This window comes from Lagopus leucura, unplaced genomic scaffold (assembly GCF_019238085.1).
Source record: "Lagopus leucura isolate 7727_CA_CO unplaced genomic scaffold, USGS_WTPT01 70-25_obj-0_obj, whole genome shotgun sequence".
Classification (NCBI taxonomy): domain Eukaryota; kingdom Metazoa; phylum Chordata; class Aves; order Galliformes; family Phasianidae; genus Lagopus; species Lagopus leucura.
This window is the reverse complement of record NW_024966221.1, coordinates 1-18,430: the sequence shown is the minus strand read 5'-3', so window position 1 is coordinate 18,430 and position 18,430 is coordinate 1. Positions and strand designations below refer to the sequence as shown.

Here is an 18,430-nt window from a genome sequence, read left to right as displayed (position 1 = left end):
GATTCACGTTGCTCATTACATTCTGTTTTTCTCATCCCTTTATTTTATTTTTATTTTATTTTTATTTTATTTTTATTTTATTTTTATTTTTTTTATTTTATTTTTATTTTATTTTTATTTTATTATCTCCTGTGTAGAGTACACTACCTGAAGAATCTATTTCACTTTATTTTTCTATTGCTTTTCGTTACTTTCTTGACAGCTTTCCATGAATCCCAATATTTACAGCGTTCATGTATCAATAGTTGTGTGTAAATTACCTTGTAGTTCCTAGGTGAGGATTTTTTTTTCCTGAAAATGATGCCAAAACATTGGGAATCTTCTTTAATTGTTTTTTCCTTTTAGAATAGCACCAAGTCTTTAATCTGTTCATGTGTTGCTTTTTTGATGGTGGGCACAGTGTATACAATCTGAAGATGTCAATACAGTATATAAAGAGCCTGATACACGTTTATTTTACTGATCCCTAGGAACAGCATGACTTTCTTCCTTTTTTTTTTTTTTTAATGCTGTTAGGCCTGCGTATGCCCCCAGTCCCTTGCAAACAACCAAATATCTAAGAATAAATGATAAATTGCATAAATCGTAACCAGTAATTTTTAACAATAGATTTTTTTAAAGGCTCAAATACCATATGCGTGCTTTTAAATGTCTGTGAATTCTGAATGTACTTCTTGTAGATTTTCTTAGTGATTTCTCTCTTCTCTGCTTCTTAGGCTATCTCCAATTTCACTTGTTTACACAATATTCTTCTTAGCTTCTTTCCTTTTTAAACAATAAACATAAAACAGTTTTTACTGTATAGACTTGTGGTTTATTTTTCTCTGCAGTGAATTTGTGCACAAATAGTTTTAGATAGAGGTGAAATTATTATTTATAACTTGCATGCACAAATTTGGTCTCTGTACACTTCAACAGCAGGGTCTGCTGTCCAAGACATGAAATGTGGTTGTCAGCTGCAAAATGAATGTCAGAATGTAACCCCAGTGGCAACAAAGGCAGAAAAGATTACAAAAGGGATGGCTTTTCCTTTGAGCCTTTCTATGGCCCAGAACTCTTTCAAATAAATGGAGCTTTAGAAAACAAGGTATCTACTTGAAATTGCTGGTACGCACCCTTCCCTAAATCTTGGGAGTTAACTCATGTATTCCAAGCTACTAAGTCAGGATGGAAGCTCTCCTGATTGCTAAGCATCTTAACAGTGTGGGCTGAAGTAGGTAGTAGAACTTTGGCCAATTATACCATATTAGGTATTGGGTTTACTGGTATCATTTGTGCTGGGGAATTCCATATACTATTTTTGCCATTTCTAGAAAAAGAACAGGCATTTTAAAGCACATTAAGGAGTTTCCTAAGTGTCCTTGGCTTCCTTCAGCATTGTAACTTGTCTTCTTGCATCATAACTAGAGTTTTGAAAGGGAAATGCCCTAACCTTACACTTCCGGATGGAGTTCTAATCTGATATTTAGAAAAGTGCTCTTTCTCACTCCAAAACTGAGAACTGGAAAATGATTATTTCTAACTTACACCTATTCTTAGACATATACTGTGGGTTAAGCATATGTTGTTCCTTCTTTTCATTTCCACTCTTGTGTTACAGAGCAAGCTTCAGCTGCAGCCATTAGACCTTTATCAAAAGGTCTTGCTCCTGGAAGGAAAGTAATAATATCTTCATGAATTATTTCAGAATTTCCATTGACACTTCTTTATTCTACATGGGAAGGGAAGGAAAATGGAATGATCATGTCAAATACAACATCTGCCAGTTGAAATAGTGGAAGATCAAAGCCTGGGGAAGCCTTCGTACTGTAGCTATCCTAAGTTCTTATGCTAATACATAAGTTCTTTGCTTTGTAATATATTCTACAATGCCTGAAATTTTAAACTGCAACCTACAGTGGCTGAGAAATTAAAATATGCTTGGAATACTTGGATAGCTGTAGCATACTATGCCTGAATGTTCCAGTGCAAAATGTAATTGAGTAAAGAGCCAAAGGGAAAAATAAATGACCCAAGAGTTTCTATAACACTCAGCACCTATCTTCTTTTCCTCCTGTTCTTCTTCTTCTTTTCCTTTAATTTAACCTAATTTGTAGAAGAGCTCATAATGTTTTCTCCAGTGAGAACTGGAGCCTTATGTACCCAGCCATCTTCTCTTATCATAAGCTCCTAACACAGTGGATGGGCATAATCTCATATGCAAAAAAAAACATTATATGAAGCACTGATGGTTTTGAGACCTCCTACTCAAAACTGTAAATACATTCCAGTTTCTAAGTAAGTGTAGAAAATGTAATGATAATAAAAGTAATAAATGAATATCCCATTTCCAATCCCAGGAATCTGTGTGCAATTATACCTTTCCTCTGCTTGTGTGACGTATAAGGCAGAATGTGAATCTAATTTTCCTTGCTGTACGAGTCCAGGGAATTGACAGAAAAAATGCCATTTAGTGTAAGAAGTTTGAAAGAAATAAAGAAAGAGGGAAGAAGCAGACACATAGAAATGCCAATGCACTGTAAAGCTACAAAACCTTGATGCCGTTGTCCCTGGGAGGACATGAGATGTGTGATGACTGCTCTCAAAGTAATGCTTCCTGTTTCATGATGCTGGCCTGTGATGTCAGAGACAGAGATGGTGATATGGCAGTAGAAGACGAACCTCCCCACCATTATTCCATTACATTTTGTTGCATGTGACAGGTGACAGCAGAAGGACAGATGAAAGCAGGACAGATGACAGCAGCAACGGTGGGTCACCTCCACTGGTACAGATTTTTGTGGGCATGGCATACAGGCTCTTGTTTAACACTGGTGGAAATGTATGGTGATGGTGGCTGATAGTGGTGATTACGCTGAAAAATATTGGAAATTATTACATACAATATGCTAGCTGTTGTTGTTTAACCTGGAAGGCAGCTACCACATAACCTTTCATTCACTCCTCTCAGTCCCTCCTGAATAGAATGAGAAAGAGAATTAGTAATTGTATAATCAAGATGCTATAATCACAATATAATTGTATAATCAATAGATATCAAGATGTTATAACCACAATATAATCAAGAGAATTAGGCAAAGTAAACAACGACCACAAAAGAGAATAAGTGGAAGAGCTTACCCTTCAGCTGGGCTCACCACAAAACACCAAGAGAGCTGATCTCCAGAAGAGATCCTTCCCCACTGGTAGCCAGCTCTTAAATAGGTCTAGGAGGGGTGCAGCCTGGCTCCACCCCTTCCGGCAGCACAGGTGAATTGCCTTCAGCTGTGCTCCTCTGGCTGACTCATGGCTCGCCTCAGGTGATCAATCAGAGGTTCAGGCCGTGACCCAGCAGTTCCCATACAGTAATAAAATAGGACTCGCAGGCTGAGGTCAAAGTTATTTACCAAGAAGAGAAATCTGGAAACAAAAATGGATTTATAAATGCAGTCACTCACCACCTGCTGACTGATGCACAATAACAGCAGGACTGCCTGCTGACCAGCAGTGCAAGCTCTGAACTCCTGATGGATAGACAGACTAGACTGGATTGAACTCCCAGGTAGCAGCTGCTCCTTCCTCCAACTTCTCATTGCTTTACAGCGTTCTGCATGGTGTCCCTAATTCAGGCCTCAGGGTCTCCATTACTAGTTTACAACTAACCTCCTCACTGTCAGCACTTCTGAGTCAGTCTCCAGTCTCATCACTAAGGGCCTCAACTCTCCGCACTTTAAGAAATAAGCATCAGGTAAAATCAGAATAAAAAATGCTTTCCAATTTTTGTTTCACACAATAGGCAATCCTGCAACCTTACATTAATATTTCTGTCATGCTTGTTATCGCAGCCGAAACACAGTTACCTTCATCTTGCAGGCCAAAGTGCACTCTCTGGGGTATCTCACCCAGCCCTGTATTTCTTTCCTCGTTTAACCTCCAGAGAATAAAAATTAACAATGTAAAATCACTGGAATAATTCAGATCCACAGTTTGATGTAGAGCTTTTGCTTCTTGACTCATGAGTGAGCATAAGAAAAGCTCATTTAAAATTATTCACAGAGGTCATTTGATATTCCCATCTCTCATTTACCAGGACATGCTGTAGAGATGTAGTTCCTGTTATTTCTCAGAGATGGACATTTTCAGCTAAAAGAGTGTGAAATTTCTCAAAGACAGCTGTGCATCTGTTTACTCAGGCTGCTGTGATGCTGAGTTGTGACCTCATTCACTTTACTCTGTTTCAGTTTCTTGAAGCCCAGAATGTATCTGCTCCACCAGCATGAGCAACTAATGATGGCCTTGTATCCAGTGTGTGCAACAATGTTATCACAGACATGCCTGTCAGTGGTTCACACTGAAAAAAAGAAAGCAGAGTGCTATTGAAAAGGGAGGGGAGAGTTTGAAGGTGGAAACTGAGAATTAGTCGGTTTTTATTTAATATGGATCTACCTGGGGAAGGGAAGCTCTTGAAATGGTGTGAGTTTCATTACGTCCCAGATTCTATTTTCACAACGAATTTTAATAAATCGCGATGCAAAGATGTCTGGGTTTTAAGATCAAAAGACGGTGTACTACAATGGTAGCTCACGGGACTCCTGACAAAGCAAGCCTTTCAGGATGCATTGGCAGTGCTCTAACAGGCTCATCCGCCCTCAGGGAGAGGCTCGTTGATGCCTTGCTCCCGTACAATACTAAAGCAGATGTAAAGAGACGTCGGCTTTCACCCCTCTGCCAGGGTGCCCACCTCTGCTTGCCGACACCGGGAGAGCAGCGGCGGGCCGAGCGGGCGCCGAGTGGGACGCTGTGTTCGCAAAGGGGAGCGGGAGCCGAGCCCGTGCAGCGGGGCTGGGTTGTGTTACTTGCTCAGCTTTCAAACGCGTTTAAGCTGAGATCAGACACTGAAGCCACTGCGGTATTTGCCCTAATCAGGAGAGGAGCTTCTGAAGTACACGGTTTCATGCCGGCTGTGTGGATTTATCCAAAGGGATACTTTTAATTTAGAAGATAAATAGAATGTTTCCCTCTTCCAGGGTCACCACGGCTCCACTCAGCGGAGTTTCTCGGATCTCTTTCCCTTATTTCTCCTCATTCTAACGGGTAACTCTTCCAGCTTGCGGCACCCACGTCCCCTCACGTCCCAGTAAGGAACTGGGCGCGCGGACGGTCAATTTCTGAAGGAAAAAGAGCTTTTTGGACCGACAAGAAACACAACCGGAGCGGCGGCGGTCGGCGGGGCCAGCCAATCAGCACGCGCGGCGCTGCTATAAAGGGGGCGGCGGCGGCGGCCGCGCCATTGTTCGTGGAGCTCCGCAGGAGGCGCCATGGCCGAGACCGCTCCTGTTGCTGCGCCCGATGTCGCCGCCGCTCCGACCCCGGCCAAGGCGGCCCCCGCCAAGAAGCCGAAGAAGGCGGCGGGCGGCGCCAAAGCCCGCAAGCCCGCGGGCCCCAGCGTCACCGAGCTGATCACCAAGGCCGTGTCCGCCTCCAAGGAGCGCAAGGGGCTCTCCCTCGCCGCGCTCAAGAAGGCGCTGGCCGCCGGCGGCTACGACGTGGAAAAAAGTAACAGCCGCATCAAGCTGGGGCTCAAGAGCCTCGTCAGCAAGGGCACCCTGGTGCAGACCAAGGGCACCGGCGCCTCTGGCTCGTTCCGCCTCAGCAAGAAGCCGGGAGAGGCAAAGGAGAAGGCTCCTAGGAAGAGAACGCCCGCGGCCAAGCCCAAGAAGGCAGCGCCCAAGAAGCCTGCCAGCGCAGCCAAAAAGCCCAAGAAGGCGGCGGCGAAGAAGAGCCCCAAGAAAGCCGTGAAGCCAGCGGCCGCTGCCACCAAGAAGGCAGCAAAGAGCCCTAAGAAAGCGACAAAAGCTGCCAAGCCCAAAAAGGCGGTGGCAGTCAAGAGCCCAGCCAAAACGAAGGCGGTGAAGCCCAAAGCTGCCAAGCCCAAGACGGCCAAACCGAAGGTAGCCAAAGCAAAGAAGGCGGCCCCCAAGAAAAAATAAATATCCTGAAAAAAACCCTCTCCTCTGCTTGGCAGATAAAACCCAACGGCTCTTTTAAGAGCCACCCATAGTTTCTCAAAAAGAGCTGAAATGCTGTTTCTTACGGTTCTTTGTGTGTGCGGTTGGAGGCTCGCTTTTTCAGCCAGTCAGACCGCGGTGCAGATCTCCCTCCCTCCGTTTCCCCCGTGTCCCGGGCAGCTGTCCACGCAGCAGCTCACTGCACCACGTCCGAGCCGGCGCGCTGTGAGGAGCCTCAAGGCGGCTGTACGGAACCGGAACGAATCCGGAGGGTTTGTCAGAGTCCCAGCAGCGCTCGCCGCTCCGGCGCTGCGCCGTGGTTGGTGCGCTCTGCTCTTTGCTCTCCCCATCGCGGCGGATTTCGAAAAGCCCGCGCTGCGCGAACATTGGCTGCGGCTGGCGAGCTTCTGGGGTGCGCGGGGTTTCCGAGTTGCACAGGCGCTCCGTCTCTGTTCTATCGGGTGGGAATTTAAGTTTTTCGCTCGGCGGAAGAGGTGTATGAACTTAACGGGTGCGTGATTGCCTCCTCTGTGTGGGCTTATTTTACTCCCTGTGCGATTAAGACCCCAAGAGTCTCGTTTCTCCCCTGGAAATCGTAGCGCGGGAGTTGCTCCTGGAACTCTCCGCATCGCTTCGGTGCTTAAGCTTTTGCCCTTAAAGCCGCAGGGCTCTTTTCTCGTACGGCCACCAGCGGAGGCCAGGAGGAGCTCGTGTTCGAATTCAAAACAGAGCCTGTGCTTCTGAGATATCTTCCTCAACCGTTGCTGTTACTCTTCTTCTGCATGTCCTCCTAGCACACAGTTTTGGTCCTTGTTGGGAACTATGACCTCTTCTTCTATGTAACATACAAACCCACACGTGCATCTCTTCTTGTTTTACTTTTCCCCTGAGCTTTTTGGGCTGGTTCACCGTTCACTGACAGCTCCAAGTCCTGAGCTGAGATCCAGAGGTTGGGGTGGAGCTGTGCCTGACAGACTCACACCTACCATAAGTTGAAGTTGCTCGCTGTCACACCCACCAATTTTTTAAGGGCTTTACCCCAACTATTTGCACTGACCCAATGAGACTGGGTCAGTTGTGGTTTTCCATCTCTCTACACATGGTCAAAAAGAAGTGGATTTTGGCTGAGTACATTCAAACAACAGGTACAGTGCTGAGGCAAATGTGATGTTAATGGTCAGTTTATTACTTTGGATTGGAGCCTGAAAAAGCAAAAAACAAGCAGTTGCAACAGGATGGACAAAACAGCATTACACACCCTGCTAATTGAATTGGAAAAAAATTTTGGCCTGGGAGATGAGTTGGGCTAAATGGCAGTGGTTCTGTGTTGGTGTGCTGTCACCTATCATCTCTATTTGCCCAGAGGAGGGATTAGGGAGTTTCCTCAGAGGGAAAATAAATAAATTGTTGGCTTGTTTCTTTACCCAATGGGAAACAGGGAGTGCAGTAGCAAAAAGCAAGAGCTACCTGAGAAAAATGAGCATGCATGCACCAGTGTAATACATTTATGGCAATCACACCACTGCAGTTTCAGCCAGTATCGTGAAACGATTTGTTTTCACTCTTCTTCCCTTGGCCTGTGCACTGCTGCTGTGGGGCTGTCAGATTATCTTACCTATGGGAACAGGTGCTGCACAACTCCCTCTTCCTCAAAAATAGATTGTCTTAAACCATCAAGTCCTTGCCACAGGATTGCCATGTGAATCTCAGGGCCCCACTTGAATTTCAGCAGTCCACACTGGCTTCCTAGCAGTTTCCTATTCTGGACACAAAGCAAGCAGATATCCTAATAAATAAATTAGGGGATACTCCTGTCATTTCAATTATCCAACTGCAAATTGTCAAGCAAAGGTTTGATTCTCTTGTTTGTGGTTACATGGAGATGGGACACATCTCACTGTGCTGTGTGACACCTTTATTGGACATCTGGGCATTCATTTATTTTCTTTATTGTGTTAAGTTGCTTTGTGACACTGAGGAAATCAGGAAGAGATAAGCTCAGCTCTGCATGAGCCAAGATAAGCCACATGCTGAGATCATAGAATCCTTAAAGTTGGAAAGGATTTCTTAAGGTCATCTTGTTCACATCCCCTGTGATGAACAGGGACACCTACAGCTCAATCAGGTTGCTCAGATCCTGGTCCAGCCTGACCTTGAGGAGCAAACTATTCAGGACAGACTGAAAAGTGCTTATCCACTGGCTAAATAAATAAGTAATATTAAACAACCATCAAAACAACAGAGGGAATTAGTGATTTTTGTTGTTTTCTTTTCTTAGAATGCTGATGATCTGCTTAGTTTCTAGTCCTTGGGAAAGTTTGCTTCACAGAATGTTTCCTTGCCCATGCTGTCCTTGTCTCTGTCTTTTAGTTGTGTCCTTTTGTGAGAACCAATGAGCAGAAAGTTCCCCAGAGGGTGACTATCACAACCAGGGCTGCTGGAATAGGATTGCAACAGCCCTGGATGCTGGCATAGGATTGTTGGAATAGGATTCCTACAAGACTCGGTTCCAGGTCAGGACATCTCAGTTGCCATGGAATATCTATTATGTTTTTTGCAGATTTTATACAGGCTGTATGCTCAGATTAACAATGTCTGTTCTGAGATGAATAGAAGATAGCACAGATTCTTAGATTTCTACAGTGCTCCCACAGCATGGACACTTCCTTGTGCTACAGACTCCAAGCAACGCGAATATTTCTGCCTGAAACACAAGATGCCACATTTTAGGAGCTTTAGGATCTCAAGCAAAAATAACATTTTGCCTTTTGTGAATAACTGTGACCTGGGAACTGGATTGGAATCAGGTTGATTTGGTTGATTCTGTGCAACTATTTCATACTGTGAGCTGAGTCGCTGGTAACCAAAGAGGAGTTGGTTTATCAGTCAGCAAAGAAAGGCCCCTGCTTAGTGAGGAGCCAGGCTGAGGCTGAAAACACAGGTATCCCCCTTCTGGTTTTAAATACTAAATACTAAAATACTGCTCAAAAGTTAGGAAGAAGGTCAAAAATGGGTTCAAAAGTTTGAATTAAAATGAAGATCTGCTTTCATTTGTTGTCTTTTCCACGGGGTCAACATTTTATTTCAAATATTTACTTACTATCAAAAGTCTGTGATATTCCAGTACTGGAAGTAGAAAATGAAGAAAGAAAATAACAGCAAAGGAATATTGAGAGTAATGAAGATCTCAGATCAGCAGCACAGACTCAGTAGCCTGGTGAAAACTCTGCTGAAGTAGAATTACTTAGCAGAATGGTTTTATTGTAGTAATAAATCAATTACTACTGATGGTCACTTTTCTACCATGAGGTTACAGCATTTTCAATTGGCATCAGTCACTGTAAAGTTGGATGATCTGCTCATATAAGCAGGTAATGTCTCTGCATTAATTCCTGTAACATTTTATTCTGTATTAGTGGGTTCTGTTACTCCTGTGCTTTTATGTTTCTGTTTTTTGCTGCAATTGTTGTGCTTGAGTATGAGTTTATTCTGCACAGCCTTAGTTTGTCTCTGAAAAGCAGTAAAAAGATCTCTCCTGGATGTTTGCATCTGAAAAACATTGGAGCTAGATTTTTATATAAAGACAGCTGCAACACTGACACAAAAAATCTTTCATGTTGATTTGGGAAAATTGGAGTTGAATTTTGATAAATGCTGAAATGATGATTACACAAAACTGTAAAATATGTATATGCTGTTTTCACACATCTTCTGAGGTTGCGAGCAACCTGAGGTGAATAAAGACGGGGAAAAAAAAAAAGAAGTCTTTGTGGTATCCCACCCTGAAGAAATGGAGAATAGATGCATACAATCCAAGATTAATTTTCCAGGCTCTCAGAAGGAAGGAGCTGAGCTGTGCAGATGTTATGCACGGACAGGAAGGTGAGGGTAGTAGACCCTGTAGAGAACCCTGAAAGCAGGAGTGAGATCAAAACCAGTTTTGTGCTCAGCTTGAGTTCAGCTGCAGCCACTTGTCACCCAGACACCTCTGAATTAACAGGATTATGCAACAGCATTTCTTCGCAAAATATGTGCCACAAGTTTCTTTTTCACAGCCCAGATCACAATGCACCCAATTGAGAACTGAGAGGTGCCAGGTCTGTCTATGGGGGGCTCTGTCGATGGGAGATGTGTTCTTTACTTTGCTGGTGTTCTGCTGGTGCTGGTGTTCTGTCAGTGAAACCCCAATTCTAGATCTTCCCAAGCACTGCAGGGTTTGCTTTACAATGACTCAGGAATGGCTGTCAGGATCTGTGGAAAGAAAGAAGTGTAGAAAAATCTTTTTTTCTAAGTGAAAAGTCTTTTCACTGTGATATTTATTGTGCTACAGTTGCCAGGATCAGGAGGAATATGAAAGGCCAGATAAGAAAATGCATGCACACCTTGAGAACAGATGACAGGAAAGAGTATTCCCCTGCTGTCACAAGCTAACAAATCATGTTCTCTTCATAAATCTGTTTTGTTCTATTAAAACCTCTTAGTTTTTATTTCTCTTTGAATTCTCAACAACTGGGACCCCCATTTGCCCCAGTTTCCTTTGTGTCCCCCAGAAATTTACTGACAGTAGCTGAGGGTCAGTGTGCAGCAACCCAAGAATAGATCCCTGGCTTGACACAGCCAGACAGCCAACGTGTGCCAGGCTGCAAACACAACAGGACCACAAGTAACAATAAATATTCCTGTTGAATATTCCTGATATGTCTACTAATCCTTTAACTCGAGTACTCACCGTATTCTGCCTGGTGTGGCAGAAAGTTTGTTTTAGGCCTTAAACATTGTGTGGCAAACCCAACAAGCTGACACAAAAGCTGTGGATTGAGAGAAGCCAGGCACACTGAAGGAGGGAGGGAAGAGTGAAGATGAAGGACAAAAAATGTATATTGCTCATAGATAAATGTTACGCTATCTCTATGGGAGGGGAGCGGAGGGGAAAAAGCATGAAGCCGCTCAGCTTGAGAGGGAGAGCAGTAAAGCAACGTCCACGAGAGGGCAGCAAACACTCAATCATGGTAATGTTTTTCAGCTTTTATGAATCGTTTTCAGCTCCTAAGCAGAAATGTCAGTCAATACTCATTGACTGTTGCCACGATCGTTGTTGAAGTTTCTTGTTTGTAACAGAACGTTTTCCATCCCAGAAGAAATCAGAAGAGGTCTACACCTTCCCTTAAAGGATAAAAACACCTTTGTTAGGAATTTAATTTTTCCATCTCTAAAAACAGCCACATGGATATTTACCATGCCACAGAAATGGAAAGTACTGTATATTCTTTTAAAGAACTTTTTAGCTATTGAAAAAGAAGAAAAGAAGAAAAGAAGAAAAGAAGAAAAGAAGAAAAGGAGAAAAGGAGAAAAGGAGAAAAGGAGAAAAGAAGAAAAGGAGAAAAGGAGAAAAGGAGAAAAGGAGAAAAGGAGAAAAGGAGAAAAGGAGAAAAGGAGAAAAGAAGAAAAGAAGAAAAGAAGAAAAGAAGAAAAGAAGAAAAAAAAAGATAGTAAGAATTAAACTCTCTTGATTAATGTACCTTTTGTGTCACACTCTCCTTGAGCAGAAGCTCAGAAAATGAAGGAAATTGAGATTGTAAAGAAATTCAAGGAAGTAGAAATCAATTGTCAGAAATGCTATTGGATGGATTTTGCTGAAAGAAGCTCCTTTAAAAAACAAAAACAAAAACTACCTCTGAGGAGCAGCTATTTAAAACATTACAACCATGTGTAAGAATCAGTGCTATTGGATAATTAAAGGAACACTGTAAGAAAAAAAAAAAAAAAGTGAAACTGTAAGATGAAATACAGACCCGTATTTCAAAATAATATATACAGATATATAAAGAAATATAAATATAAAGAAATGGAGCAGAAATTTCAGAGATACAATAATCAGGAAACTGTTACAAGATCAAGGTCTGGCTCTAATTGAACAAAATTTTAAAAACAAAACAAAAAATACTAATAACAAGTAACAATAATAATAATAGTAATAATAAAGCCAAATAGTCAACTTAAATGAAAAAGCGAGGTTAGGACCCAAGAAGGAAAACCGACAAAAAAACAACTTTTGTGCAAGCGGGGCACAAATGAGCCCACAGAAAGCAGATGAGGCGGGAAGTAGACCGAGCCCCGCCCCTTCCTCTGCAGTCCCCAATCAGGTCGGCTCTCGCACTACAAATATCCCCGCTCCCCAGTAGCCCCCACGCATTTCTTCTCGGTTACCGCGGCGCTCAGAATGTCCGGCAGAGGCAAGGGCGGGAAGGGGCTCGGCAAGGGGGGCGCCAAGCGCCACCGCAAGGTGCTGCGCGACAACATTCAGGGCATCACCAAGCCGGCCATCCGCCGCCTGGCGCGGCGCGGCGGCGTCAAGCGCATCTCGGGGCTCATCTACGAGGAGACGCGCGGCGTGCTCAAGGTCTTCCTGGAGAACGTCATCCGCGACGCCGTCACCTACACCGAGCACGCCAAGAGGAAGACGGTTACGGCCATGGACGTGGTCTACGCGCTCAAGCGCCAGGGACGCACCCTCTACGGCTTTGGCGGCTAAAGTGATCTGACGTTAGACTGCGCTTTTAAAACACCCCAAAGGCTCTTTTCAGAGCCACCCACTTACGCTGGAAAAGAGCTGCGATGCTGTGTTTTTGTTGGAAGGCCGCCTACCGAAGTTGCTGTTACTTGGTAATTTCTTTGAATCTTGTTACTGTTTCACAAGTGTTTATGGTAATTACCATGTAATGCTTTGCATTGTACTACTAGTAGTGAAGTTAGGTTGCCCAGAGGGGTTTAGTTTACTCCTTATCTTCCCCAGTAAATACTGAGCACCCTGCTAATAAAGTATATTAGCAAGACATTAATTTCCTTTCTGTTTTCAGGTCTCACAGAGTTTAGTGCAATCTGAAATAGTAATGACACCGTAGTTGATCTAAGAATTCTTCCTTTAACCCACTGCAAATCGCTGTTTGGGGAGGATCAGCATATGGGAGTCTAAAAAGTGATGCATTATAATGGGGAGGGGAAAAAAAAAAAAAAAGAAGCTGATGCAACTTAAATTTTATTTCTGATGGCAATCGTAAGTGAATTGTTTCTTCATTGTAACCTGGAATAAGTGAGTTGCTTTTTGTTTAGTTTTTTAACTATTTAAAGATTAGATGCTTAATAGAACTTCATTTACAGAAAGAAAACACAAATGAAAACCATGTTCCTAGCAAGGTGTTGTAACAATGACTCCAGTCAAAAAAAAAAAAAAAGGACTTACCAAAAGGATTTTGTCACAGAATTCTTCCTCACTATGCTGGAGTGTCTTAATTTCTGTAGCTTTACACCTTTCATTATGAAGATCAAAGGGAAATAACAGGAAAAATGTTGTGCTTTTTTGTTTTATATTTTAAAAATACTTATAACCATTTTCTGCTCATAAATAACTGTTAATAAATGCTCACAGCCACTTCTGGCTTTTCCCCAGCTTCAATACTCACCAGCACAGACAAAGCAGCACCAGCTGCATAGCTCTCACACACTCCTCATGGCTCCAGGATGTCGCTTCTCTGAACATTCTCAAAATCATTATTTTGCTTGGCGGCTGTGAGCGCTCATTTTGATTTATGTTGTAAAAATTAGTGTGGAAAAAAATAACAGTAAAGGTTCATCTTTCTACCGTTTATATCACACTCAGCTACAAACTTCAGTTACACAATTTGTCTCTGATAGTTGAGAGGAATTGGGAGATCTTTTCTTTGAGGCAGTGTGGATAATATGACTGTTTCTGTGAGCAGACAAGGAGAACTGTATAGCCTTTTTCTTCTAATTATTCTACAATAAACATATCTTAAAAAGAAAAAAAAAAAGCGGGGGGGGAGGGGGGGGGAGAAAATATAAACTATTAAAATCAGATGACTTTTCGAGAACTTCTCGTGAATTCCAGCCTCCACACGGCTTTTAAGCTGTCACGAATTCGGGTAGAGGGGAAACCGGAGAAGACTGGATGTGACCTCAGTGTCACAAACGGGGGCCCGTGCCTCGGCCGTGCACCGAGATCCGAGATTTAGTGGGGATTACTGGCAGTCGCAATTCTATCCTGCTAGAGCGCAGACAGGGATTTTCAAGCGATCCAATCAGGAGGAGGCTTTCAGTCGCCCAATCAGAGATGGGGAAGCTCTATAAAAGCCCGCGCTACGCGGCTGCTTTCAGCGTCTCCGTTATCAGAGGACAGGACGGGGGTTCTTCGCGATGGCGCGCACGAAGCAGACGGCGCGTAAGTCGACGGGCGGCAAGGCGCCCCGCAAGCAGCTGGCCACCAAGGCGGCCCGCAAGAGCGCGCCGGCCACGGGCGGCGTGAAGAAGCCGCACCGCTACCGGCCCGGCACGGTGGCGCTGCGCGAGATCCGCCGCTACCAGAAGTCCACGGAGCTGCTGATCCGCAAGCTGCCCTTCCAGCGCCTGGTGCGCGAGATCGCGCAGGACTTCAAGACCGACCTGCGCTTCCAGAGCTCGGCCGTCATGGCGCTGCAGGAGGCGAGCGAGGCTTACCTGGTGGGGCTCTTCGAGGACACCAACCTGTGCGCCATCCACGCCAAGCGCGTCACCATCATGCCCAAGGACATCCAGCTCGCCCGGCGCATCCGCGGGGAGCGCGCCTGAGGCGCTGCCCATCCCCCTTCTCTTCCGGCAGAGGCCGAGGCAGCCCACACAGACCCAAAGGCTCTTTTAAGAGCCACTCCATGCACAGTAAGAAGAGCTGAAGCACTGTTCCCTGTTTGAGGTGTTTAATCCTTGAACTCTTCGTTTCACAGACCAGTACTTTATTTGCAGTTCCAGCTCCTGATATAGTTTTCATTGCACTGAAATGTCTACAGTTAATCATAGTTCACAAATTTCCTGAGTAAATTGAGGATGTAAAGTTTTTCAGTAGGAGTTTCATAAATGTCTTTGGTTGTAAATTGTATATTTTGCCAGTAATCAGTATATATATTTGTACTTGATCCTTTGCTAGCACAGGTAGTAATCAGGATTCATACAGGGGCTGATACAGTTCTGAGCAATCAGATCCCTGCAGTTAGAATTCTAGGATAACATATTAAGGTAAATACAGCTTTCTCAGTTGAGGACATCTTCAGTACAAGGACTTCTGCTTGAATCTCCATTATCACACACAGAAGAGGGACCAATCTAACAAGGTTTTGTGTCAGTTAAAAATTAGGCTTCAGACTTGCAACAGGGAGCAAAAGGAATTTTCCCATGAATGTGGGAAATAATTTCCTGTGTTTTCCCATGGCTCGAAAGCATGTGCTCTGTACCTGGGTTGTGAGGGTACAGAACAGATAAGGAATGCTGAAAGTTACTAGAGCAGTCACCTCTTGCCAGCAGAAGTTTCTCGGTGGTATTTGCATTTTCCCTTAGACCTGCTTGCTGTATCGTCAGAGTCAGCATTCCAACAGAAACAGAAAAGAAGACAGCATGTTGCTCAGCATACAGGGTAGGCAGCAGCCCCAAGTGAGCACTGATTTGTTCCTTCTTACTCCACTCTGTCCCATGAAGCTCCTCAAAACAGTTGATACCCGCATTGGAGATATCTTGGGATATATTATGGGAGACCTTATTGCTCTCTATAACTTCCTGAAGGGAGGTTGTAGTGAGCTGGGGGTCGGCCTCTTCTCTCGTGTCATTAGTGATAGGACCAGGGGGAATGGTTTCAAGCTACGGCAGAGGAGATTCAGGCTGGACATGAGGAAGTATTACTTTTCAGAAAGGGTGGTCAGGCACTGGAATGGACTGCCCAGGGAGGTGGTGGAATCACCGACCCTGGGGGTGTTCAAGGAAAGACTGGATGTTGCGTTGAGGGACATGGTTTAGTAGGAGCTATTGGGAATAGGTGAACGGTTGGACTGGGTGATCTTTTAGGTCTTTTCCAACCTTAGTGATTCTATGATTCTATGATTCTATGATCTTATTTTGAAATTAAATTGCAATGGAAGTACAGAGCTACAGTATCACCAAGCTTTGAGTGCAATGGCTGCGATCTCTGTAACGGACAGAGAAGCTATGTTTTGATTTTCTATTTCAAACAGAATGTGTACACACACACATATACATATACACACACTGAATAATTTCCATATCCACTTTTGGGAGTGGATTCCACTGACTGCTGTCTGATAGCTCCACGCAGTGCCTGGGCCTGTACCATGCCAGGCAGCAGTGCCTGTCCAGCAATGTGCTCTTTATTCATACTGTGACCCCCCTCATCACTTTCAGCTCTGTGTGTTCAAACGTTTTAACCTTCGCTAACGTCAAAGTGGTACCTAGCTACAAAGCAATTCCAGCTGAGAAAAAAAGTCTGTTCCTGACATGGAACAATGAAAACAAAAATTATGTAGCCTACTGTCCATAGTCTTATAGTCAGATATATATCTAATCCTTTAAAATTACACTTGTGAACATTCTCTGTATGTTACTCCAACAGGAGCAGTTTCCATTTATCAGATTTTCATCCCTTGCTCCTCAGGTGTTAACGTGTAAAGAGATAAAGTCATTTTTTCAAATTGATCATCCCTTATAGCAACACTGGCGTCACAGAGGGCAGAGTTAGGCAGAATAACTAATCCGTGTTGTGCTGGGACAGAGGGAATTGAGAAAAAGTTAAAGGGATACTGAGTGAAGGAAATGCATACATACAAATATGCATATACACACACGTATTTACATATATAGTTTTCTGTATGTATGTTCTACATCCCTGTCTGGCTTTCACAACCAGGCATTGCCATTTGCCATTTTCCTTCCCCTTTGTATTTCCTGGAGAAAAGAAGGCTGTGGGGTGACCTCATTGCAGCCTTTTGGTACCTAAAGGGAGCCTACAAACAGGAGGGGAATCAACTCTTTGAAAGAGTAGATAACAGCAGGACAGGGGAAATGGTTTTAAGTTGAGGGAGGGGAGATTTAGGTTGGATGTCAGGGGGAAGTTCTTTACTGCAAGTGGCGAGGTGCTGGAACAGGCTGCCCAGAGAGGTTGTGAATGCCCTGTCCCTGGAGGCGTTCAAAGGCAGACTGGATGGGGCCCTGGACAGCCTGGTCTAGTATGAAATGGGGAGGATGGTGGCCCTGCGTGTGGCAGGGAGGTTGGAGATTCATGATCCTTGAGGTCCCTTCCAACCCTGGCCATTCTGTGATTCTGTACCTATGGTTATGCTATGAATATGTGCTGTCCCTGGCCTCTTTTATATCCCATGTTATTTCTGAAACACCACACTCCGTGAATCTTGCTGTGGGGTTCCCTGGATGCCATCCTCACATAACTATGTTCTCACTGGAGACCAACATGGATGATAACATTACAGCAGCATGTGGGACAGGCCACACTTCGTTATCAAAGGCAGAGGAATAGACACCCTAAGAACAAAAGTCATGGGAATCCAAATGTTTTATTTGTGAATGAACAGAAATATGAGTTCACCGACATATTGAAAGGCTGTGCCTGCAAAACTGAGCACAATACAATGGGAAACCAAAGCAATTCAATACCAACTTCAATTTTCTGTCTACAGAAGTCTAATGAATGAACTAAAATCTAGTAACTATTGATCCTGTCTTCCTACTTGTATTCCTCTTGTTTCAAACTTCTTTGTTTTTGGTTTTTTTTTTTCCCTCCTTTTTTCTTTTTTCCAAGTTCCCCTGTTGAAAGATACTCAGGCCAATTTATTCAGGTCTCCAAGTAATGAATCAAAGATAAATAGCAATTTAGATTACTTGAATATCCTAGTTGTCCCAAATACCAGCCTTTATTAGTGATTTTGCTTTATCCACTAGAACACTTACACGTCTATTGAAGAATCAAGTTTTTGACTGTATCCCAGCACAAGCAACGACTGAATGCATTTATAAAGAAAACACTGAAACAAATTAAATTAGTTATTTTATACGCAAAGTCAAATATTACCTACCTTTAATGTTCCTTAAAAGTACAAACTCCTGCAGCGGACATGAAAACTAGACAAAGGGACAATTTGCAGTGAAATAAAAGAAATGTGGAAGGTTACTTTTACCTACCGTGTGATATAGCTCTCACACTAATATTTTAACAACAGATGTGTCAAAGCCCGAATTAATGCATCACTTAATACCGTTTACACACATTAAAAAAAAAAAAAAAAATACCCCCTCAAGATCTGTATGGTATAAATAGTGCTTACAGAGAAAGCAGAATGCTCCTTAGAGGCACTTACAAACACTTTTTCTGCACAATTTCCAGCAGCCATCCATAGGGAAGATGTAAGGAACACAAAATGACTACTAGTTTCTATAAAGCAGTCCCATAACTTTACAATACCTTAAATAAAGTTGAAGACGATGTAATTGAACTATGCAGTTATCAGTAAGCAGTGTCACAGCTCCCTTGAGTGGCAACATGGTGGCTCTTAAAAGAGCCTTTAGGGTGCGGGGATGAAAGAGATGGAAGGACAGCG

At 43.5% G+C, this 18,430-nt stretch overlaps 3 protein-coding genes across 3 annotated transcripts; all 3 read left to right on the top strand.

Annotated features, from left to right (window-relative positions):
- Nucleotides 1-5,297: 5,297 nt before the first annotated feature.
- On the top strand, nucleotides 5,298-6,037 carry LOC122192471 (histone H1.03). The gene has a single exon (XM_042893018.1). It carries the CDS (start codon nucleotides 5,298-5,300, stop codon nucleotides 5,967-5,969), a length of 672 nt encoding a protein of 223 aa, XP_042748952.1. The 3' UTR covers nucleotides 5,970-6,037.
- A 6,158-nt stretch (nucleotides 6,038-12,195) lies between these two features.
- LOC122192470 (histone H4) lies at nucleotides 12,196-12,983 on the top strand. The gene has a single exon (XM_042893017.1). The coding sequence runs from the start codon at nucleotides 12,208-12,210 to the stop codon at nucleotides 12,517-12,519; it is 312 nt and encodes a 103-aa protein (XP_042748951.1). The 5' UTR covers nucleotides 12,196-12,207; the 3' UTR covers nucleotides 12,520-12,983.
- A 1,110-nt stretch (nucleotides 12,984-14,093) lies between these two features.
- LOC122192473 (histone H3) lies at nucleotides 14,094-14,617 on the top strand. The gene has a single exon (XM_042893019.1). It carries the CDS (start codon nucleotides 14,199-14,201, stop codon nucleotides 14,607-14,609), a length of 411 nt encoding a protein of 136 aa, XP_042748953.1. The 5' UTR covers nucleotides 14,094-14,198; the 3' UTR covers nucleotides 14,610-14,617.
- Nucleotides 14,618-18,430: the final 3,813 nt, after the last annotated feature.

Coding starts and splice junctions, on each gene's coding strand:
- LOC122192473 (XM_042893019.1), top strand. CDS start 14,199: ATGGCGCGCACGAAGCAGACGGCGCGTAAGTCGACGGGCGGCAAGGCG.
- LOC122192470 (XM_042893017.1), top strand. CDS start 12,208: ATGTCCGGCAGAGGCAAGGGCGGGAAGGGGCTCGGCAAGGGGGGCGCC.
- LOC122192471 (XM_042893018.1), top strand. CDS start 5,298: ATGGCCGAGACCGCTCCTGTTGCTGCGCCCGATGTCGCCGCCGCTCCG.